Raw genomic sequence first — 25,262 nt, 5'->3', positions numbered from 1 at the left:
TCTATTCTAAACATTACTGTGATTATATTTTTGTAGCCAAATTTATGTTCTCATCTATTTCCTCTCATTTTTTTTGTACACTTGAATCCCTCTGAGCCCTGCTTTCCCCTGCCCCCTCCTATGTACTAATTCTTTTTTGTTGTTCCATTTTTTTAAATTGTGGTAAATACACAACTTAGCATATTAACCATTTTTAAGCATACAGTTCAGTGGTATTAAAAGTACATTCATAATTTTTTTTGCACCATCAACACCATTCTCTCCATATCTCTTTTCATCTTGCAAAACTGAAACTCTGTACCCATTAAACAATAACTCCTCATTTCTCCTCTCCCAAGTCCCTGGCAGTCACCATCCTACCTTCTATGATTTTGACTACTCTAAGTATATCATATAAGTGGGCTTATACAGTATTAGTCTTTTTATGGCTGGCTTATTTCATTTAGCATAATATCCTCATGGTTCAAACATGTCGTAGCATGTATCAAAATTTCTTTCCTTTTTAAGGTTGAATAATATTCCGTGTATATACCACGTTTTGTTTATCCATTTATCCGTTGACAGACATTTGAATTGTTTCCACCTTCTGGCTGTTGTGAATGATGCTGCTGTAAACATGGGTGTACACATATTTGTTCAAGTCCTTGTTTTCAGTTCTCTTGGGCCAGTATGGAAGTGGAATTGCTGGATGGTAATTCTATGATTAATTTTTTTGGAACCACCATACTGTTTTCCATGGAGGCTGTACCATTTTATATTCTTACCAGCAATGTACAAGGGTTCCAGTTTCTCCACATCCTTGCTTAACACTTGTTGTTTTCTGTCTTTTTTTAAGCTTTATTATTATTATTTTAAATTTATTTTATTTATTTTATTTTTGGCTCCATTGGGTGTTCATTCCTGTATGCGGGATTTCTCTAGTTGTGGCGAGCAGGAGCTATTCTTCGTTGCGGTGCATGTGCTTCTCATTGTGGTGGCTTCTTGTTGCACAGCACGGGCTCTAGGGCACATGGGCTTCAGTAGTTGTGGCATGCGGGCTCAGTAGTTGTGGCTTGCGGGCTCTAGAACGCAGGCTCAGTAGTTGTGGTGCACGGGCTTAGTTATTCCGCGGCATATGGGATCTTCCTGGACCAGGGATCGAAGCCGTGTCCTCTGCATCGGCAGGCAGATTCTTAACCACTGTACCACCAGGGAAGTCCCGTTTTCTGTTTGTTTTGTTTTGTTTTGTTTTGTTTTTGGTGGTACGTGGGCCTCTCACTGTTGTGGCCTCTCCCGTTGCGGAGCACAGGCTCCGGACGCGCAGGCTCAGCAGCCATGGCTCACGGGCCCAGCCGCTCCGCGGCATGTGGGGTCTTCCTGGACCGGAGCACGAACCCGTGTCCCCTGCATCGGCAGACGGACTCTCAACCACTGCACCACCAGGGAAGCCCTCTCCTTGTGGTTTTTTTGTTTTTTTGCTAAGAAGTTTTTTAAAGATCACTTAAAATCAACACAGAAAGTGGTTACATAGTACAGATCTCAACTATTCGCTGAGAATAACTTTCTTCTTTTTTGTTGTTTTTTTATATATAAACATTTTATTTTAATAATACTGTTTATCACTGCAGTTTACATCATTCTATTATGAAAATGTTTAACTGAAGAGAGGATATTTCCTCAAAACACTAAATAAGCAGAGCTTTTTCAGTTAAATTTACAGCAATACAGCATTTAGAAATACATAATTCTTCATTTTAGGGCTTCCCTGGTGGCGCAGTGGTTGAGAGTCCGCCTGCCAATGCAGGGGACACGGGTTCGTGCCCCAGTCCGGGAAGATCCCACATGCCGCAGAGCGGCTGGGCCCGTGAGCCATGGGCGCTGAGCCTGCGCGTCCGGAGCCTGTGCTCTGCAACGGGAGAGGCCACAACAGTGAGAGGCCCGCGTACCGCAAAAAAAAAAAAAAAAAAGTTAAGAAATACATAATTCTTCATTTTACAGTAATACTTCCTCTTTAAAAATTTGTCATGGTTTGTCACAGATTTAAAGTACCAGGCACCTAATGCTATGAAAGGATAATACAGTATATGTAGTGTAAGTGAACCAGATCTTTTCTCAAATAGTCTTTCTAAAGTCCTACCAAATTTGTGTGAACTATTTGTTGAATAAATTAAATATTTTTTGTGTTGTTAATTTGTAATATTGTACAAAACTCAAAAATAACACCTGTACCTATTATAGGAAGCTTATTTTAGCATTTTACCTGTAAGAAACACTGATCTGTATACTTAAAATGATTTCTTGAAAACATTTTCATCATATAGTCCAGCATTTAACAAATAATATGTGAAAATAAAGTCTCCAGAACATTAAAATTTTATCCTCTGATTAGTATTCAAATTAAGAATAACTTTCTTGGGCTTCCCTGGTGGCGCAGTGGTTGAGAGTCCGCCTGCCGATGCAGGGGACACGGGTTCGTGCGTGCCCCGGTCCGGGAAGATCCCGCATGACGCAGAGCGGCTGGGCCCGTGAGCCATGGCCGCTGAGCCTGCGCGTCCAGAGTCTGTGCTCCGCAATGGGAGAGGCCACAACAGTGAGAGGCCCGCGTACCGCAAAAAAAAAAAAAAAAAAAAAAACATAAAAAACAATAACTTTCATAATGTTATACAAATGAGTAGTTATGACTTGAGATAAAGTGTCCATTCACAGCATCATACATTGATTCAGAAAGATATCTTCAATAACTAAGGCAGGAGTGAAAATGTACTCTAGAAAAATATGAGCCTAGAAAAGAGCAGCATTTCTAAATCTCATTTTACATGTGTATTTTAAAATTTATAGGGACTTCCCTGGTGGTCCAGTGGTTAAGAATCCGCCTTCCAGTGATGTGGGTTCGATCCCTGGTCAGGGAACTAAGGTCCCACATGCCGCAGGGCAACTAAGCCCACACGCTGCAACTAAGATGTGAGGCAGCCAAAAATAAATAAATATATTTTTAAAAAATAATAAAATTTATAGCATAAGCAATTGAACAATTAAATATCATAATTACAGAGTTGACCATTTTACTAATATTCCTGAAGTTCATATACTCAATTTGGCCTTAAAACCTTTTTTTTTTTTTTTTTTTTTGCGGTACGCGGGCCTCTCACCGCTGCGGCCTCTCCTGCTGCGGAGCACAGGCTCCGTATGCGCGGGCTCAGCCGCTCCGCGGCACGCGGGATCCTCCCGGACCGGGGCACAAACCCTCGTCCCCTGCATCGGCAGGCGGACTCTCAACCACTGCGCCACCAGGGAAGCCCTGGCCTTAAACCTTTTTAAATTCTTTTCATAATTTAAATGGTAAATACTGCCTTATATTTGTGCTTGTACGGTTTATAAAATGGATGAAAGAAACTACAGAAGAGATTTCTAATAAATTTATTTAAGGTAGCAGCAGTGTGTATTTAAGGATCTGCTTTAATTCACCTAAAGAAAGAAGTTATGAGTTTATATAACCACATAACCTAGTATTGATTGTACATTGTTTCAAATTACTGGCCCCCTGCTCACTTTAGATTGCTAAATCCTGCCTTCTTGAATGTTTATAGATGGGCAGGAGTCCGGTTAGATATAGTTCAGTGGCTTTTTTATACCAGCAGCTCTAGCACTAGCACTGTCCTGGGTGCAGAGCAAGCTCTATTCTATTAATATTTCTGAGGTATTTTCAGTGGTTGCTACTGAGTCATTGTAATTTCGATTTGCATTTCCCTAGCGATTAGTGATGTTGAGCATCTTTTCTTGTCTTTATTAGCCATCTGTATATCTTTGGGGAAATGGCTATTCAAGTCCTTTGCCTATTTTTAATCAGATTGTTTGTTTTTTTGTTGTTGAGTTTTAGGACTTTTCTGTATATTCTATATATTAATCCCTTACCAGCTGTATGATTTGTAAATATTTTCTCCCATTCTGTGGGTTGCCTTTTTACTCTTTTGATAGTTTTTTTTTTTTTTTTTTTGCCATGCTGCATGGCTTATGGTATCTTAGTTCCCCAACCAGGGATGGAACCCGGGCCCTCAGAACTGAGAGTGTGGAGCCCTAACCACTGGACCACCAGGGAATTCCCTGTTGATAGTATCTTTAAAAAAAAATTTGTGTATTTACTTTTAAAAAATATGTATTTATTTTGGCTGCACTGGGTCTTAGCTGCAACATGTGGGATGTTCATTGCCACATGTGGACTTCTTAGTTGCGGCATGCGTACTCCTAGTGGCGGCATGCATTCGGGATCTAGTTCCCCGACCAAGGATCAAACCTGGACCCCCTGCATTGGGAGTGCAGAGTCTTACCCACTGGACCACCAGGGAAGTCCTCGATAGTATCTTTTTTTTTTTTTTTTTTTCTATACGCGGGCCTCTCACTGTTGTGGCCTCTCCCGTTGCGGAGCACAGGCTCTGGACGCGCAGGCTCAGCGGCCATGGCTCACGGGCCCAGCCGCTCCGTGGCATGTGGGATCTTCCCGGACCGGGGCACGAACCCGTGTCCCCTGCATCGGCAGGCAGACTCTCAACCACTGCACCACCAGGGAAGCCCCTCGATAGTATCTTTTGATGCACACAGTTTAAAAATTTTTATGAAGTCCAGTTTGTTTATTTTTTCTTTTGTTGCCGTTGCCTTTGGTTGTACACCAAGGAATTGCCAAATCCAATGTCGTAAAGCTTTTGCCTTATGTTCTATTCTAAGAGTTTTTATACTTTTAAGTCTTAAGTTTGTCTTTGAGCCTTGTGTATTCATTGTTGCTAAATTTTGTAAAGGGATAAATTCTGAAAAGGCCTTGCACGTTACAAAGGACTTCTCTATTTATTAATGTTTATTATCATAAAATTGAAATATACACAAAAGCAGAGAGCAGTATTCCATTGTGTATGTATCACTTAGTTATGTCTGTCATTTACTCATTAACTTGAGGGCACTCGTTTCATCTATATCATCCACTCTTCTCATTATTGTATTTTTTAATTATTTGGTGATTTTTTTATTGAGGCAAAATATACATAACATAAAATTTAATGTCTTAACCTGCACATTGGAGGCGCAGAGTCTTAACCACTGGACTGCCAGGGAAGTCTCCATTTTAACCACTTGTAAGTGTAGCGTTCAGTGTCATCAAATATATTCACAGTGTTGTGCAGCCGTCACCACTTACCATTTCCAGAACATTTTCATCATTCCAAACAGAAACTCTGTACCCATTAAACAACTCCCCATTCTCCCCTCCCTGCCAGGCCTTGGCAATCACCATTCTACTTTCTGCCTCTATGAATTTGCCCGTTCTAGGTCCTACATATAAGTGGGATCATACTATATTTGTTTTTTTGTGTCTGGCTTATTTCACTTTACATGTTTTCAGTATTCATCCTGGTTGTAAAATTTCATTCCTTTTTCAGGGCAAATAATATTCTGTTGTACGTACATCCACATTTTGTTTATCTCTTCATCTGTCAATGAATATTCGAGCAATTTCTGCCTTTTGCCTGTTGTGAATAATGCTGTTTATCAATATCTGTAAAGATATCTGTACAGATATCTGTTTGAGTCCCTACTTTCAGTTCTTTGGATATATACCCAGGAGAGGAATTGCTGGATCATATGGTAATTTTATGTTTAACTTTTTGGAGAACTGCCAAACTGTCTTCCACAGGAGCTGTACCATTTTTCATTCCTACCAGCAGTACACAAAAGTTCCAATTTCTTCACATCCTTACCAACACTTTTTTTTTTTCTTTTGCCTGCACCACGCAGCATGTGAGATCATACCCGCGCACCCTGCATTGGAAGCGCGGAGTCTTACCCACTAGACTGCCAGGGAAGTCCCTTTTTTTTCTTTTCCAACACTTGTTATTTTTTTGTTTGTTTTTGTTTTTTTAATAAGAGCCATCCTAGTGGGTGTGAAATGGTATCTCATTGTGGTTTTGATTTGTATTTTCATAATGATTAGTGATGTCAAGCATCTTTTTATGTGCTTTTTGGCCATTTGTGTATCTTCTTTAGAGAAATGCCTATTCAAGTCCTTTGCCCATTTTTTTTTAACATCTTTATTGGAGTATAATTGCTTTACATTGTTGTGTTAGTTTCTACTTTATAACAAAGTGAATCAGCTATACATATACATATGTTCCCATATCCCTTCCCTCTTGCATCTCCCTCCCATCCTCCCTATCCCACCCCTCTAGGTGGTCACAAAGCACCGAGCTGATCTCCCTGTGCTATGCAGCTGCTTCCCACTAGCTATCTATTTTACGTTTGGTAGTGTATGTATGTCCATGCCACACTCTCACTTCTTCCCAGCTTACCCTTCCCTCGCCCCATGTCCTCAAGTCCCCTTTACCCATTTTTGAATCAGGTTGTTTTGTTTGTTTGTTTGCCAAATTGTAGTTCTTCCTATATTCTGGATATTAATTCCTTCTTAGATATATGATTTGCAAATATTTTCTCCCATTATGTGGGATGTCTTTTCACTCTGTTGATAGTTTCCTTTGATGTACAAAAATGATTAGTTTTATGAACTCTCATTTGTCTATTTTTTCTTTTGTTGCCTGTGCTTTTAGTGTCATATCTAAGAAATCCTTTCAAAGTCGAGTATCATAAAGCTTTTAACCCTATGTTTTCTTTTTTTTTAAATTTTTTAAAATAAATTTATTTTATTTATTTTTGGCTACTTTGATTCTTCATTGCTGTGCGCGGCTTTCTCTAGTTGCGATGAGCGGGGGCTACTCTTCGTTGCGGTGCGCGTGCTTCTCGTTGCGGTGGCTTCTCTTGTTGCGGAGCACAGGCTCTAGGCACGTGGGCTTCAGTAGTTGTTGCATGCAGGCTCAGTAGTTGTGGCTCGTTGGCTCTAGAGCGCAGGCTCAGTAGTTAATGGCACATGGGCTTATTTGCTCCATGGCATGTGGTATATTCCCGGACCAGGGCTCGAACCCGTGTCCCCTGTATTGGCAGGCGGATTCTTAACCACTGCGCCACCAGGGAAGCCCTATGTTTTCTTTTACGAGTTTTATAGTTTTAGCTTTGTTTAGGTCTTTGATTCATTTTTAGTTAATTTTTGTATATGATGTAAGGTAAGGGTCCAGTTTAACTTTTTTTGCATGTGACCATCCAGTTTTCGCAGCACCGTTTGTTGAAAAACTGTTACAAGGAGAAGGGCCCCAGGTGACCCTCATCTCTTGGCTCTCTTTGGCACTCTCCCCCTCACAAATAGGTCTTTTGCATATTTTGTGTTTGGAATGGAACCATCTTCCATGTGGCATTTATATTAAAAGCTCTTGAGATAGTAATAAAATAGAGACTCGTCACAACTTCACTTTTGGGTAAACTATCAAGAACCGTGCTGCTTTCCAGCAGACCACACTTCTGTCAGGAAACCAGGCAAGAGGCCACCATTCTGTGTGGCTTGGATGTGCCCATGTGTGGCTGAGAGCAGGAGGCTGGTCCTGGCCATGCTCCTGCCAGCTGGGACCAAGGCTGAGGGCATCCTACCTCTGAGCCAAAGGTCCTATCTTGTGGAATGACAAGGCTGCCCCATTGAGCTCCTGGGTTGTTTCTAGCTTTAAAACAGATTCTTTGCCCATGTTCTTATCAGTGGTCAGTTCAATCCCTTTGTTAGTCATTGCTGACCAGGTCAAGAGGGAATGAAAATGTAGGTAGCTGGCGTTGTGGACAAAAATCTTTAATGTTTGTTGATGCTGAATTGTGAAGAGGGTTGGCATCTTGTACATGGTTATTTGTGACGGCCATCACAAACAATGTAATTTAGTCTTCCATCAATATGGGTATTGCTGTGCCATCACAATTATTCTAAATGTGACAGTAGTCATCCTCTTGAATATATGTGTTTTCAGACTTCAAATTCTCTGAAATCAGCTTTCAGTCATTAACTCAAACTCCTTTCTTTCTTCAGGACTGTTAATTTAGTCTGCTGAAAATTCTTCCAGCTTATTTGGGTAATTTTGATGCTTAGAGAAGCAGAATTTCCTGTCCTGATCATTGGTCCACTTTGCAAAGCAACTTTCCCCCAAAGGTGAATTGTTTGCACCAGTGGACTAGTTTAGCACAGTGAAGAGACCTACAGTGACTTACTTTTCGGCACCAAATGAGGTGCTGGCTGCTCTAGGGAAACAAAGGTGATTCAGCTGTGACCTCCCAAGAGGGACCACGCTCAATCAGGGGAGGCTGAGAAAGTCAGAATGGACACAGGGCAGTGTGGAAATACAGTTACAGAAGCTTAGAGTAGAAGGCTGCTGCTCCTACAGGGAGGCTTTCATTATTTTTTAATTTTAGCTTTTCAGTGCAGTACTACATTCACATAGCACAAAATTTAAAGGGTACGACAGGGTATACACGGGAACGTTTCCCTTGCACCTTGCCCCTGGCCACCAGATCCTTTCCCCAGAGGCAGCCAGTGTTACAAGTTCTCGAGTGTCAGTTCAGGGCTGTTCTGTGCATAATACAGACAAATACACAGAGAGCTCTTTTCTTTCTTTTTAAAAATTTATTATTTTTGGCTGCGTTGGGTCTTCATTGCTGCGCACGGGCTTTCTCTAGTTGAGGCAAGTGGGGACTACTCTTCGTTGCAGTGCATGGGCTCTAGGCGCACAAGCTTCAGTAGTTGTGGCTCACGGGCTTAGTTGCTCTGCAGTATGTGGGATTTTCCCAGACCAGGAATCGAACCCATGTCCCCTGCATTGGCAGGCAGATTCTTAACCACTGTGCCACCAGGGAAGTCCTGAGAGCTCTTTTCTTTTACATGAAAGTAGCACACTATATCCCTTGCTTTTTCCTCTGTGATAGTTCATTATCAATACATAAGAACTTTTTCATTGTCTTTTACAACTGGATAATATTCCATTGTCAGGATGTACCTTAATTTATTTAGCCTGAGCTTTATTGATGGACATGTAAGGTGTTTTAAACTTTGCTAACACAGACACCACTGACTAATGTTCTATATGCATCAATCCATGCATGGCCAAGTGCACCTATCCATTCACTTACGTAAGGCAGGAAGCCTGGGTTGGTGAGTATGTACTTTTGTGATTTTGATCGCTCTTACCAGATAAACCTCCATAGAGGTTTTGTCTACGTATGCTCCCAGCCGTGTGTGGCAGTGCCTGTTTATCCATACCCTCACCAACACTGTGGTACCTCATAGTTTGGTTTTTGCCAATTTGATAGGCGAAAAAATGGTTTCTCTCTAGATTTTTTTCCCACCTAAACTTCTTAGTTCAACCTCTAGAAAAGTTAAAAGAGTAATAGAATGAACACTCAGGGGTAGTTTTAGTTTAAGGTTGAAGGACCATTTCTGTTTTCTGTGAAAAAGCTGTTTGTATCCTTGGCTTGTTTTTCTACTGGGCTTTGGTTTTTTTAAAATTAATTTTGTAAAAATTATTTATATATGAAGGAACTTTGTACTTTGTCAGTGGTATGAATTACAGTTGTATTTTTGTAGATGGTTATTTATTTTTTTACTTAGGATGGTTTTGTCATGGAAAAAAATTAGTTTTTAATTGGGTTGTATTTATTGACTTTTTAAGGCTTCTGGGTTCTCTGTCATACCTAGAAAGATTTTCCCTAGTAGAAGACTATGAAAAATTATCCTGTGGTTTCTTTTTTTTTTTTAAATTTATCTATTTATTTTTGGCTGTGTTGGGTCTTTGTTGCTGCACGTGGGCGTTCTCTAGTTGCGAGAGCAGGGGCTACTCTTTGTTGCGGTGCGCGGGCTTCTCACTGTGGTGGCTTCTCTTGTTGCAGAGCACGGGCTCTAGGCGCTCAGGCTTCAGTAGTTGTGGCTCATACTCTCAGTAGTTGTGGCTCACGGGCTCTAGAGAGCAGCCTCAGTAGTTGCGGCACACGGGCTTAGTTGCTCTGCGGCATGTGACATCTTCCCAGACCAGGGCTTTAACCTGTGTCCCCTGCATTGACAGGCGGATTCTTAATCACTGTGCCACCAGGGAAGTCCCTATCCTGTGGTTTCTTAAAGTACTTTTTCTATTTCATTTTTTACCTTTTAGTCTTTTATCCATTTGGAATTTATTTTGGTGTGAAGTGTGGGTCCAACTTAGTTTTTTCCCAATTGGCCACCCATTTGTTGCAGTACCTTTTATTGAACAATTCATCTTTTTCCTACTTGTTTAAATATCCCCTTTCATTTACTACATATGATAAACTTTGCCACATATCATGTATGTTTGGGTCTGTTTCTGGGCTTTCTGTTGTATACATTAATCCATGTTTTAGTGTGTTGTTAATCACATTGTTTTAATTACCCAAGTTTTATAGCGTGTTTCGATATTTGGTAAAGTTAATTCTCATTTATTATCTTTATTTTTCAGAACTTTCCTGGCTATTTTTGTTTTTCTATATGAACTTCAAAGAAACTTTGCTAGTTAAAAGTCCTGTTTGTTTTTATTGGGACTAAGTTATTTACATTTTTAGGTTAGTGTAGGAAGAGTGACATTTTGATGATGAGTCTTCCCCACTAAGAAGATTGCATGCCTTTCTCTTTGAGTCTTCTTTTATTTTTGAGAGATTTCTTGACATTTCTTGTCAAGTTTATTCTCAGCTCTTTTTTTGTTTTTACTGCTGAAGCATTTTATCTTCTACCTACTTGATGATGTATGTGAAGACACTGATTTCTCTATATTAATTTTCATCACGTTACCTGATTCTTTTATCAACTATAAAAGGTTTTCAGTTGATTCTCTTGGATTTTTCAGGTATATAATAATATTATCTGCAAATAATGATACTTTAATCTTTTTTCCCCCAGTTGTATACCTACGTTTTCTTTCTGTTGCCTAACTGTGATAGGTAGTACCTCCACAACAGTAGTAAATAGTGGTGGTGGAGTGCATAGATAACTGTGTTTGGCCTCTGACTTTAGTGGGAGTTCTTCTAATGTGTTCCTATTGGGCTTGGTTTTAGCTTTAGGTGGAGAAGGTTGTAAATATATAGTTGATGTCTGTATCTTACTGTATATTTTAAAATATAAATATGTATATAAATATTTGCCAAGCATTTGTCTATTCTTATTTAATTTTTTCAGTTTTACTGAAGTATAATTGACAAAATTGTGTATATTTAAAGTATACAACATAGTGATTTGACATATGTATATTTTGTGAAATAATTACCACAGTCAGGTTAATTAACATATCCATCACCTAAGTTACCTTTTTTTTTTTGGTAGTGAGAATACTTGTAATCTATTCTCTCAGCAAATTTCAAGTACAAACAGTATTGTTAACTATAGTCACTCTGCTCTGTGTTAGGTTCCTCAGAGCTTATTCATCTTATAAATGAAAGCTTCTACCCTTTGACCAGCATATCTCCATCTCTCCGAGGCCCTGGTAACCGCCATTCTACTCTGAGTTTGACACTTTTTTTTTCTTTTTAAGATTCCACATAGAAGGGAGATCATGCAGTATTTGTCTTTCTGGCTAATTTCACTTACTGTCATGTTCTGTAGGTTCTTCCATGTTGTTGCAAATGGCAGGATTTCCTTCTTTCTCACGGCTGAATAATATTCCAATACACACACCCCCACACACATCTTCCTTATCCATTTATCTGTTAATGGACAGTTAGGTTGTTTACATATCTTGGCTATTATGAATAATGCTGCAGTGAACATAGACATGCAGATATCTCTTCAAGAAGTGATTTCACTTTCTTTGGATGTATACCCAGAAGTGGAGTTGCTGGATTATATGGTAGTTTTTTTTTTATTTTTAAAATTTTTATTGGAGTATAGTTGATTTACAATGTTGTGTTAGTTTCAGGTGTACTGCACAGTTATACACATATATATATCCACTCTTTTTTAGATTCTTTTCCCATATAGGCCATCACAGAGTATTGAGTAAAGGTCCCTGTGCTATACAGTAGATCCATATTAATGATCTGTTTTATGTATAGAGGTGTGTATATGTCAGTCCCAATCTCCCAATTTATCCCCCCACCCTTACCCCCAGTAACCATAAATTTGTTTTCTACATCTGTAACTCTATTTCTGTTTTGTTGATAAGTTCATTTTGTACTTTTTTTCCCTCTGTACGTGGGCCTCCCACCATTGTGGCCTCTCCCGTTGCAGAGCGCAGGCTCAGTGGCCATGGCTCACGGGCCCAGCTGCTCCGCGGCATGTGGGATCCTCCCGGACCGGAGCACGAACCCTCGTCCCCTGCATCAGCAGGCGGACTCCCAACCACTGCGCCACCAGGGAAGCCCCATTTGTACCCTTTTTTTCGGTTCTACATATAAACGATATCATATGATATTTGTCTTTCTCTGCCTCACTTACTTCATTCAGTATGACAATTTCTAGGTGCATCCATGTTCCTGCAGATTGCATTATTTCATTCTTTTTTATGGCTGAGTAATATTCCAGTGTATATATGCACCACATCTTCTTTATCCATTCCTCTGTTGCTTCCATGTCTTGGCTATTGTAAATAGTGCTTCAGTGAATATTGGGGTACATGTATCTTTTCAAATGATGGGTTTCTTTGGATATATGCCCAGGAGTGGGATTGCTGGATCATATGGTAGCTCTACTTTTAGTTTTTCAAGGAACCTCCATACTCTTCTCCATAGTGGCTGTACCAATTTACATTCCCACCCACAGTGTAGGAGGGTTCCCTTTTCTCCACACCCTCTCTAGCATTTATTGTTTGTAGATTTTTTGAAGATGGCCATTCTGACCGGTGTGAGGTGATACCTCACTGTGGTTCTTATTTGCATTTCTCTGATAATTGGTGATGTTGAGCATCTTTTTGTGTGCTTTTTGGCCATCTGTATGTCTTCTTTGGAGAAATGTCTATTTAGATCTTCTGCCCATTTTTTGATTAGATTGTTTGTTGTGACATTGAGCTGCATGAGCTGTTTGTATACTTTAGAGCTTAATCCCTTGTCAGTCGCTTCATTTGCAAATATTTTCTCATATTCTGAGGGTTGTCTTTTCATTTTGTTTATGGTTTCCTGTGCTGTGCAAAAGCTTTTGAGTTTCATTAGGTCCCATTTGTTTATTTTTGTTTTTATTTTCATTACTCTAGGAGGTGGATCGAAGATCTTGCTGCGATTTATGTCAGAGTGTTCTGCCTATGTTTTCCTCTAAGGGTTTTATAGTATCTGACCTTACATTTAGGTCTTTAATTCATTTTGAGTTTATTTTTGTGTATGGTGTTAGGAAATGTTCTAATTTCATTTGTTTACATGTAGCTGTCCAGTTTTCCCAGCACCACTTATTGAAGAGATGGTAGTTTGGTTTTTAAATTTGGGGGGAACCTCCGTACTGTTTTCCATAATGGCTGTACCAATTTACATTCCCACCAACAGTGTACAAGGATTCCATTTTCTACACATCCTTGCCAACATATGTTCTTTTTATAGAAGCCATCCTAACAGGTGTGTGATGATATCTTATTGTGGTTTTGATTTGCATTTCCCTGATCACTAATGATATTGAGCATCTTTTCATGTACCTGTTGACCACTTGTATGTCTTCTTTGGGAAAATGTCTATTCTGGTCCTTTGCCCAGTTTTTAATTAAGTTATTTTTTTGTTTGTTTTGTGTTGTTTTGCTATTGAGTGGTATATGTTTGGATATTAACCCCTTATCAGATATATGGTTTGCAAATATTTTCTCCCTTTCCATACATTGCCTTTTCATTTTGTTGATTGTTTCCTTTGCTGTGCAGAGCCTTTCAATTCAATGTAGTACTTTGTGTGTGTGTGCTTTTTATGCCTGTGCTTTTGGTGTCATATCCAAATAGCATTGCCAAGACCAATGTCAAGGAACTTATTCTCTATGTTTTCTTCTAGGATTTTTATGGTTTTAGATTTTACACTTAAGTCTTTAATCCATTTTAAGTTAACTTTTGTGAGTGGTGCAATATATGGATCCAGTTTTATTCTTTCGTGTGTGGATATCCTGTTTTCCTAATGCCATTTATTGAAGAGATTGTCCATTTTCCATTGCATATTCTTGGTTCCTTGTCAAAGTTTAGTTGACCCTACATGTGTGGGTTTATATCTGGGTTCACTGTCATGTTCCATTGGTCTGTGTGTCTGTTTTTATGCCAGTACCACACTGTTTTGTTACTATAGATTTTTTTGTTGTTGAATTTTATTTTATTAATTTTTTTATACAGCAGTTTCTTATTAGTTATCCATTTTATACATATTAGTGTATATATGTCAATCCAATCTCCCAATTCATCACACCACCACCACCCCCGCCCCTTTCCCCCTTTGGAGTCCATACGTTTGTTCTCTACATCTGTGTCTCAATTTCTGCCCTGCAAACTGGTTCATCTGTACCATTTCTCTAGGTTCCACATATGTGCATTAATATATGATATTTGTTTTTCTCTTTCTGACTTACTTCACTCTGTATGACAGTATCTAGATTCATCCACGTCTCTACAAATGACCCAATTTCGTTCCTTTTTATGGCCGAGTAATATTCCATTGTATATATGTACCACATCTTCTTTATCCATTCGTCTGTTGATGGACATTTAGGTTGCTTCCATGTCCTGGCTATTGTAAATAGTGCTGCAATGAACATTGGGGTGCATGTGTCTTTTTGAATTATGGTTCTCTCTGGGTATATGCCCAGCAGTGGAATTGCTGAGTCATATGGTAATTATGTTTTTAGCTTTTTAAGGAACCTCCATACTGTTCTCTGTAGTGACTGTATCAATTTACATTCCTACCAACAATGTAAGAGGGTTCCCTTTTCTCCACACCCTCTCCAGCATTTGTTGTTTGTAGATTTTCTGATGATGCCCATTCTGACTGGTGTGAGATGATATCTCATCGTAGTTTTTGATTTGCATTTCTCTAATAATTAGTGATGTTGAGCAGCTTTTCATGTGCTTCTTGGCCATCTGTATGTCTTCTTTGGAGAAATGTCTGTTAGGTCTTCTGCCCAATTTTGGATTGGGTTGTTTGTTTTTTTAATACTGAGCTGCATGAGCTGTTAATATATTTTGGAGATTAATCCTTTGTCCGTTGATTCGTTTACAAATATTTTCTCCCATTCTGAGGGTTGTCTTTTTGTCTTGTTGTAGTTTCTTTTGCTGTGCAAAAGCTTTTGTTTCGTTAGGTCCCATTTGTTTATTTTTGTTTTTATTTCCATTACTCTAGGACGTGGATCAAAAAAGATCTTGCTGTGATTTATGTCAAAGAGTGTTCTTCCTATGTTTTCCTCTAATAAGAGTTTTATAGTGTCCAGTCTTATATTTAAGTCTCTAATCCATTTTGAGTTTATTTTTGTGTATGATGTTACAGAGTTTTCTAATTTCATTCTTTTACATGTAACTCTCCAGTTTTTCCAGCACCACTTTTTGAAGAGACTGTCTTTTCTCCATTGTGTATCCTTGCCTCCTTTGTCATAGATTAGTTGACCATAGGTGTGTGGGTTTATGTCTGCGCTTTCTGTCCTTTTCCATTGATCTGTATTTCTGTTTTTGTCCCAGTACCATATTGTGTTGATTACTGTAGCTTTGTAGTATAGTGTGAAGTCAGGGAGTCTGATTCCTCCAGCTCCGTTTTTTTCCCTCAAGACTGCTTTGGCTATTTGGGGTCTTTTGTGTCTCCTTACAAATTTTAAGATTTTTTTGTTTTAGTTCTGTAAAAAATGTCACTGGTAATTTGATAGGGATTGCATTGAATCTGTAGATTGCTTTGGGTACTATAGTCATTTTCACAATATTGATTCTTCCAATCCAAGAACATGGTATATCTCTCCATCTGTTTGTATCATCTTTAATTTCTTTCATCAGTGTCTTATAGTTTTCTGCATACAGATCTTTTGTCTCCCTAGGTAGGTTTATTTCTAGGTATTTTATTCTTTTTGTTGCAGTGGTAAATGGGAGTGTTTCCTTAATTTCTCTTTCAGGTTTTTCATCATTAGTGTATAAGAATGAAAGAGATTTCTGTGCATTAATTTTGTATCCTGCAACTTTACAGAATCCATTGATAAGTTCTAGTAGTTTTCTGGTGGCATCTTTAGGATTCTCATGTGTCATGCAGTATCATGTCATCTGCAAAGAGTGACAGTTTTACTTTTTCTTTTCCAATTTGTATTCCTTATATTTCTTCTCTGATAGCTGTGGCTAGGACTTCCAAAACTATGTTGAATAATAGTGGCGAGGGTGACATCCTTGTCTTGTTCCTGATGTTAGAGGAAATGCTTTCAGTTTTTCACCATTGAGAATGATGTTTGCTGTGGCTTTGTCATATATGGCCTTTATTATGTTGAGGTAGGTTCCCTCTGTGCCCACTTTCTGGAGAGTTTTTATCATAAATGGGTGTTGAATTTTGTCAAAAGCTTTCTCTGCATCTATTAAGATGATCATATGGTTTTTCTCCTTCAATTTGTTAATATGGTATATCACATTGATTTACGTATATTTAAGAATCCTTGCATCCCTGGGATAAATCCCACTTGATCATGGTGTATGATCCTTTTAATGTGTTGTTGGATTCTGTTTGCTAGTATTTTGTTGAGGATTTTTGCATCTATATTCATCAGTGATATTGGTCTGTAGTTTTCTTTTTTTGCAGAATTTTTCTCTGGTTTTGGTATCAGGGTGATGGTGGCCTCGTAAAATGAGTTTGGGAGTGTTCCTTCCTCTGCAATTTTTGGAAGAGTTTGAGAAGGATGGGTGTTAGCTCTTCTCTAAGTGTTTGATAGAATTCACCTGTGAAGCCATCTGGTCTTGGACTTTTGTTTGTTGGAAGATTTTTAATCACAGTTTCCATTTCATTACTTGTGATTGTTCTGTTCATATTTTCTATTTCTTCCTGGTTCAGTCTTGGAAGGTTATGCCTTTCTAAGAATTTGTCCATTTCTTCCAGGTTGTCCATTTTATTGGCATAGAGTTGCTTGTAGTCGTCTCTTAGGATGCTTTGAATTTCTGTGGTGTCTGTTGTAACTTCTCCTTTTTCAGTTCTAATTTTATTGATTTGAGTCCTCTCCCTCTTTTTCTTGATGAGTCTGGCTAAAGGTTTATCAATTTTGTTTATCTTCTCAAACAACCAGCTTTTAGTTTTATTGATCTTTGCTATTGTTGTCTTTGTTTCTGTTTCATTTATTTCTGCTCTGATCTTTATGATTTCTTTCCTTCTACTAACTTTGGGTTTTGTTTGTTCTTCTTTCTCAAGTTCCTTTAGTTGTAAGGTTAGATTGTTGGAGATTTTTCTGGTTTTTGAGGTAGGATTGTATTGCTGTAAATTTCCCTCTTTGAACTGCTTTTGCTGCATCCCATCAGTTTTAGATCGTCGTGTTTTCTTTGTCATTTGCCTCTAGGTATTTTTTGATTTCCTTTTTGATTTCCTTTTTGATTTCCTCAGTGATCTCTTGGTTAGTTACTAACGTATTGTTTAGCCTCGATGTGTTTGTGTTTTTTTACATTTTTTTCCCTGTAATTGACTTCTAATCTTATACCTTTGTCAGAAAAGATGCTTGATATGATTTCAATTTTCTTAATTTTGCTGAGGCTTGATATGCAACCCAAGATGTGATCTATCCTGGAGAATGTTCCGTGTGCACTGGAGAAGAAAGTGTAATCTGTTGTTTTTGGATGCAACGTCCTATAAATATCAATTAAATCTATCTGGTCTATTGTGTAATTTAAAGCTTGTGTTTCCTTATTAATTTTCTTTTTGGATGATCTGTCCATTGGTGTAAGTGAGGTGTTAAAAGTCCCCCACCATTATTGTGTTACTGTCGATTTCCTCTTTTATAGCTCTTAGCATTTGCCTTATGTATTGAGGTGCTCCTATGTTGGGTGCATATATATTTACAATTGTTATATTTTCTTCTTGGATTGATCCCTAGATCATTATGTAGTGTCCTTCCTTGTCTCTTGTAACATTCTTTATTTGAAAGTCTATTTTATCTGATATGAGTATTGCTACTCCAGCTTCCTTTTGATTTCCATTTGCATGGAATATCTTTTTCCATCCCCTCACTTTCAGTCTGTATGTGTCCCCAGGTCTGAAGTGGGTGTCTCGTAGACTGCATATATATGGGTCTTGTTTTTGTATCCATTCAGCGAGCCTGTGTCTTTTGGTTGGAGCATTTAATCCATTCACATTTAAGGTAATTATTGATATGTATGTTCCTGTTACCATTTTCTTAATTGTTTTTGTAGGTCCTTTTCTTCTCTTGTGTTTCCCACTTAGAGAAGTTCCTTTAGCATTTGTTGTGGAGCTGGTTTGCTGTTGCTGAATTCTCTTAGCTTTTGCTTGTCTGGAAAACTTTTGATTTCTCTGTTGAATCTGAATGAGATCCTTGTCAGGTAGAGTAATCTTGGTTGTAATTTATTCCCTTTCATCACTTTAAATATATCATGCCACTCCCTTCTGGCTTGTAGAGTTTCTGCTGAGAAATCAGCTGTTAACATTATGGGAGTTCCCTTGTATGTTATTTGTTGTTTTTCCCTTGTTGCTTTCAATAATTTTTTTTGTCTTTAGTTTTTGCCAATTTGATTGCTATATGTCTCGGCATGTTTCTCCTGGGGTTTATCCTGTGTGGGACTCTGTGCTTTCTGGACTTGGGTGACTATTTTCTTTCCCATATTAGGGAAGTTTTTGACTATAATCTCTTCAAATGTTTTCTTGGGTCCTTTCTGTCTCTCTTCTCCTTCTGGGACCCCTATAATTCGAATGTTGTTGCATTTAATGTTGTCCCAGAGGTCTCTTAGGTTGTCTTCATTTCTTTTCATTCTTTTTTCTTTATTCTGTTCTGCAGCAGTGAATTCCACCATTCTGTCTTCCAGGTCACTTATCCGTTCTTCTGCCTCAGTTATTCTGCTCTTGATTCCTTTTAGTGTATTTTTCATTTCAGTTATTGTATTGTCCATCTCTGTTTGTTCTTTAATTCTTCTAGGTCTTTGTTAAACATCTCTTGCATCTTCTCGATCTTTGTCTTCATTCTTTTTCTGAAGTCCTGGACCATCTTCACTATCATTTTTCTGAATTCTTTTTCTGGAAGGTTGCCTATCTCCATTTCATTTAGTTTTTTTTCTGGGGTTTTATCTTGTTCCTTCATTTGGTATCTAGCCCTCTGCCTTTTCATCTTGTCTGTTGTTCTGTGAATATGTTTTTTTTTTTTTTTTTTGGGAAAATAACTTTTTATTTTGTTTGGGGCAGTGGGCAGGGGTCTGGTCTCAGAACTTCTGGAACTGTTTCTTGGTGCCAGCAGCCTTGGTGACCTTGAGCACGTTGAAGCGCACCATCTTGCTCAGGGGCCGGCACTCGCCCACTGTGACAATGTCACCAATCTGGACGTCCCTGAAGCAGGGGGAAAGGTGCACAGACATGTTCTTGTGGCGCTTCTCGAAGCGGTTGTACTTCCGGATGTAGTGCAGGTAGTCTCGGCGGATGACAGTGGTCCTCTGCATCTTCATTTTGGTCACCACACCAGACAGGATTCGCCCTCGGATGGAGACATTACCAGTAAAAGGGCATTTCTTGTCAATGTAGGTGCCCTCAATGGCCTCCTTCGGTGTCTTGAAGCCCAAACCAATGTTCTTGTAGTATCGCGGGAGCTTCTCCTTGCCAGTTTCTCCAAGCAGAACCCTCTTCTTATTTTGAAAGATGGTCGGCTGCTTTTGGTACGCACGCTCCGTCTGAATGTCCGCCATCTTCCCGGCCGCCTGAAAAAAGGCTGAATGTTTTTTTGTTCCACAGTCTGCAGGATTGTAGTTCTTCTTGCTTCTGCTGTCTGCCTTCTGGTGGATGAAGCTATCTAAGAGCCTTGAGCAAGTCTCCTGATGGGAGGGACTGGTGGTGGGTAGAGCTAGCTGTTGCTCTGGTTGGCAGAGCTCACTAAAACTTTAATCCACTTGTCTGCTAATGGGTGGGGCTGTGTTCCCTCCCTGTTGGTTGTTTGGCCTGAGGCGGCCCAACACTGGAGCCTACCCAGGCTCTTTGGTGGAGCTAATGGTGGACTCTGTGAGAGCTCACACCAAGGAGTACTTCCCAGAACTTCTGCTGGCAGTGTCCTTGTCCTCATGGTGAGACAGAGCCACCCCCTGCCTCTGCAGGAGACCCTCCAACACTAGCAGGTAGGTCTGGTTCAGTCTCCTATGGGGTCATTGCTCCTTCCCCTGGGACCCGATGCACACACCACTTTGTTTGTGTCCTCCAAGAGTGGAGTCACTGTTTCCCCCAGTCCTGTTGAAGTCCTGCAATCAAATCCCGCTAGCCTCCAAAGTCTGATTCTCTAGGAATTCCTTCTCCCGTTGCCGTACCCCCAGGTTGGGAAGCCTGACGTGGGGCTCAGAACCTTCAATCCAGTGGGTGGACTTCTATGGTATAAGTGTTCTCCAGTTTGAGAGTCACCCACCAAGCATTTATGGGATTTGATTTTATTGTGATTGCGCCCCTCCTACTGTCTCATTGTGGTTTCTCCTTTGTCTTTGGATGTGGGGTATCCATTTTGGTGAGTTCCAGTGTCTTCCTGTAGATGATTGTTCAGCAGTTAGTTGTGATTCCCTATAGCTTTTTAATATAGTTTGAAATTGGGACACATGATGCCTATAGCTTTGTTGTTCTTTCTCAAGATTGCTTTGGCTATTGGGGATCTTTTTGTGGTTCCATACGAATTATAGGATTATTTTTCTTGTTTCTGTGAAAAATGCCAATGGAATTTTGATAGAGGTTGCATTGAATCTGTAGATTGCTTTGGGTAGTATGGACATTTTAACAATATTAATTCTTCCAATCTACGAACTTGGGAATATTTTTCCATTTATCTGTGTCTTAATTCCTTTCATCAGTGTCTTTTTTTTTTTAAACTTACTAATTTGTTTTAAAAATTTTTATTTTTTATTTTTGGCTGCGTTGGATCTTCATTACTGCATGTGGGCTTTCTCTAGTTGCGGTGAGCAGAGGGTACTCTTCATTGCGGTGTGCGGGAATCTCATTGCGGTGGCTTCTCTTGTGGAGCACCAGGCATGTGGGCTTCAGTAGTTGCTGCATGTGGGCTCAGTAGTTGTGGCAGACGGGCTCCAGGGTGTGCGGGCTTCAGTAGTTGTGGCTCATGGGCTCTAGAGCACAGGCTCAGTAGTTGTGGCCCAGGGGCCTAGTTGCTCCATGACATGTGGGATCTTGCCAGACCAGGACTCAAACTGATGTCCCCTGCATTGGCAGGTGGATTCTTAACCACTGTGCCACCAGGGAAGTCCCCATCAATATCTTATAGTTTTCAGGGTACAGGTCTTCACCTCCGTGGTTAAATTTATCCCTAAGTATTTTATTCTTTTTGATGCTCTTGTAAATGGGTTTGTTCTCTTATATCATTTTCTGATAGTTTGTTGTTATTACATAAAAATGCAACTGACTTTTGTATATTGATTTGATATACTGCAGCTTTTCCGAATTTATCAGTTTGAATAGTTTTTTTGGCGGAGTTTTGGACATATGATCATGTCATCTGCAAGCAGAGACAATTTTATTTCTTCCTTTCCAATTTGAATATTAAACAAATTTTTCCTGTCTAATTGCTTTGGCTAGGATTTCCAGTCCTATGCTGAATAGAAATGGTAATAGTGGGCATGCATGGGAATTCCCTGGCGGTCCAGTGGTTAGGACTCCATGCTCTCACTGCTGAGAGCTTGGGTTTGATCCCAGGTAGGGGAACTAAAAGCCCACAAGCCAAGCAGCACCCCCCCCCCCCCAAAAAAAATGGAGTGGCACCCTTGTCTTGTTCTGGCTCTTAGAGGAAAAGCTCTTAGCTTTTCACCATTGCTTATGATGTTAGCTGTGGGCTTGTCATATGTGGCCTTTATTATGTTGAGGTACATTCCTTCTGTACCCAATTAGGTTTTTAATCATGAAAGGATGTTGAATTTTGTCATGCTTATTTTGCATCTATTGAGATGATCATAGGATTTTTATCTTTCATTCTGTTAATGTGGCATATCCCACTTATTAATTCGCATGTGTCGAACCATCTTCATTCACATCCCAGGAATAAATCCACTTGATCATAGTGTGTGATCTTTTTAATGTGCTGTTGAGTTCAATTTAGTACATTTTGTTGAGGATTTTTGAATCTTTTTTCATCAGGGATATTGGCTTATAATTTCCTTTTCTTGTTGTGTGCTTGTCTGGCTTTGCTATCAGGGTAATGCTGGCCTCATAAAATGAGTTTGGAAGTGTTTCCTCCTCTTCAGTGTTTTTTGAAGAGTTTGAGAAGGATTGATATTAATTCCTCTTGAAATGTTTGGTAGAATTCACCAGTAAAGCCATCTAATCCTGGACTTCCATTTGTTGGGAGGTTTTTGATTACTGATTCAGTCTCCTTACTGGTAATCAGCCTGTTCAGATTTTCTGTTTCTTCATAATTTAGTCTTGTTGGTCACATGTTTCTAGGAATCTATTCATTTCTTCTCATCAAATTTGTTGACATCTCATTTTTCATAGTAGTCTCTGTGATCCTTTATATTTCTGTGATATCATCTCCTCTTTCATTTCTGATTTTATTTGAGTCCTCTCTCTTTTTTCTTGGTGAGCCTAGCTAAGGGTGTGTCAGTTTTGTTTGTTCAAAAAACGAGCTCTTGGTTTCATCCATCTTTTCTATTGTGTTTTTAGACTCTCTTTATTTCCACTTTGCTCTTTATTTCCTTCCTTGTAAGTAGAAGGCTTAGTTTGTTGTTCTTTTCCTAGTTCCTTGAGGCATAAAGTTAGCTTGTCTATTTGAGATTATTCTTTTTTCTAAACATAGACCTTTATCATTAAAAACTTTCCTCTTAAAACTGCTTTTGCTGCATTCCATAATTTTTGGTATGTTCTGTTTCCATTTTAGTTTGTTTTGTAATTTTTAAAATTTCTCTTTTGATTTTTTCTTTGGTCTATTGGTTCTTCAAGAGTGTATTGCTTAATTTACACATATTTGTGAATTTTCCAGTTTTCCTCCTGTTACTGATTCCTAGTTTCATACCATTGTGGTCAGAAAAAATACTTCATTCTTATGAAATTTGCTAATACTTGTTTTGTGACCTAACATAGGATCTATCCTGGAGAATGTTCCATGTGTGTTTGAGAAGAATGTGTATTCTGGTGCTGTTGGATGAAATATTCTGTATGTCTGTTGGGTCCATTTGGTCTAGAGTATAGTTCAAGTTCAAATGTTTCCTTACTGATTTTCTGTCTGGACAATCTTTTGTTGAAAGTAGGATATTGAAGTCTCCTACTATTACTGTATTGTTGTCTATTTCTCCCTTCAGATCTTTTAGTATTTGCTTAATATATTTAGGTGCTCTGATAATGGGTACATATATATTTACCAGTGTTAAATCCTCTTGATGAACTGCTTTATCATTATATAATGACCTTTTATGTCTCTTGTTAAGTTTTTGACCTAAAGTCTATTTTGTCTGGTGTAAGTATAGCCACTCCTGCTCTCTTTTGGTTTTCATTTTCATGAAATACCTTTTTCCATCCCTTCCCTTTGTGTCTTTTTGTGTCCTTAAAGCTGAAGTGAGTCTCTCGTGGGAAGCATATAGTTAGGTCTTTATTTTTAAAAATACATTCAGCTACTGTATGCCTTTTGAATAGATGATTTAATGAATTTAAATTTAAAGTAGTTATTGATACGTAAGGACTTACTAAAGCTATCTTATTAATTATGTTCTGGCTGTTATGTAATTCCTTTCTTCCTTTCTTCCTCCCTTGCTGTCTTCCTTTTTGAATTGATAATTTCCCTTAGTGGTATGTTTTGATCTTGACCTTTTGTCTGCTGTAGTGTTTTGCTTTGTGATTACCATGAGGGTTACATAAAACATCTTATAGTTATAACAACCTATTTTAAGCTGATAACAACTTAACTTCCATAGCATACAGAAATTCTGTGCTTTCCTCTCTCATTTTATGTTTTTGATATCACAGTTTACATATTTTTATATTGTGTATTCATAAGGAAATTATTGTCACTGTAGTGATTTTTAATACTTCTGTGCTTTAGTCTTTATACTAGAGTTAAGAAATTAACATACTAGCATATTACAGTATTAAAGTCATTCTCAGTATCTGCGGGAGATTGGTTCCATGACACCCCTGCCCCCCATGTATACCAGAAACCGTGGATGCTCAAGGCCCTTGGATAAAATGGAGTAGTATTTATATATAGCCTTTAAATCCTCTCTAGATCACTTATAATACTTAATATCATGTAGATAGTTGTAAATGTTATGTAAATTGTTACCAGAGTGGGGCAAATTCAAGGTTTGCTTTTTGGACTTCCTGAGTTTTTTGTTTTTTTTTTTTCCTCAAATATTTTCAATTAGTTGGTTCAATCTGTGGATGTGGGATTCTCGAATAGGGAAGGCCAACTGTATTTTGAATGTGACTATATATATACTTACCTTTAGCAGTGTGTTTTATATTTCTATGTTTCTATGTTATTAGTTAGTGTACATTCATTTCAGCTTGAAGAACTTTTAGCATTTCTTGTAAGGCAGGTCTAGTGATGATGAATGCTGTACACATTTGTTTGTCTGGCAAAGTGTTTATCTCTCCTTTATTTCTGAAGGACAGCTTTGCCAGGTAAAGTATTCTTGGTTGGAAGGGTTTTTTTTAATTGAAGTATAGTCAACTTACAATGTGGTGTCAGTTTCAGGTGTACAACAAAGTGATTTGTATACACACACACACTGTGCCTATACAGTAGGTCTTTGTTATTTATCTGTTTTATATATAGTAATGTGTATCTGTTAATCCCAAACTCCTAATTTATCCTTGCTTCCATCTCCCACTTCCCCTTTAGTAAACCGTTAAGTTTGTTTTCTGTGTCTGAGTTTTTTTTGTTTTTGTTTTTTAACTTTTCATTTCATATTGGAGTATAGTTGATTAACAATGTTCTGTTAGTTTCAGGTGTACAGCAGAGTGATTCAGTTATACATATACATGTATCTATTCTTTCTGAAATTCTTTTCCCATTTAGGTTGTTACATAATATTGATCAGAGTTCCCTGTGCTGTACAGTAGGTCCTTGTTCATTATCCATTTTAAATATAGCAGTGTACATGTCAGTTCCAAACTCCTTAACTATCCCTCCCCCCCACCCATCCCCCCTGGTAACCATAAGTTCCTTCTCTAAGTCTGAGTCTGTTTCTGTTTTTTTTTCCAAAGTAAAATTTATTTATTTTTAAATTTATTTTTGGCTGCATTGGGTCTTCAGGCTGCGCGTGGGCTTTCTTTTAGTTGCGGCAAGCGGGGGCTACTCTTCGTTTTGG

At 38.7% G+C, this 25,262-nt stretch overlaps 2 protein-coding genes across 9 annotated transcripts in view; one reads left to right on the top strand and one right to left on the bottom strand.

Annotated features, from left to right (window-relative positions):
* SCAP (SREBF chaperone) overlaps positions 1-25,262 on the top strand; it is a 90,049-nt gene that overhangs the window by 6,500 nt on the left and 58,287 nt on the right. For 7 of the 8 annotated variants that reach the window (XM_033864838.2, XM_033864837.2, XM_033864834.2 and 4 more), the window contains exon 1: positions 19,939-20,090. The exons of the other annotated variant lie outside the window; for it this stretch is intronic. The gene's annotated coding sequence lies outside the window, so the exon portion shown is untranslated. Of the gene's footprint in view, positions 1-19,938; positions 20,091-25,262 lie in introns of those variants that run through there. 8 annotated transcript variants of the gene reach the window in all.
* Positions 19,162-19,698, bottom strand: LOC117313914 (small ribosomal subunit protein uS17-like). Its single transcript, XM_033864839.2, has one exon. The coding sequence runs from the start codon at positions 19,665-19,667 to the stop codon at positions 19,191-19,193; it is 477 nt and encodes a 158-aa protein (XP_033720730.1). The 5' UTR covers positions 19,668-19,698; the 3' UTR covers positions 19,162-19,190.

The sequence above is a fragment of the Tursiops truncatus genome, chromosome 10, assembly GCF_011762595.2.
Source record: "Tursiops truncatus isolate mTurTru1 chromosome 10, mTurTru1.mat.Y, whole genome shotgun sequence".
NCBI classification, from domain to species: domain Eukaryota; kingdom Metazoa; phylum Chordata; class Mammalia; order Artiodactyla; family Delphinidae; genus Tursiops; species Tursiops truncatus.
Note: the sequence above shows the minus strand (reverse complement) of the source record. Positions and strands in the feature narration are given on the sequence as shown.

What these genes read in the sequence shown, in the direction of transcription:
- LOC117313914 (XM_033864839.2), bottom strand. Translation starts at nt 19,667, where the DNA reads ATGGCGGACATTCAGACGGAGCGTGCGTACCAAAAGCAGCCGACCATC.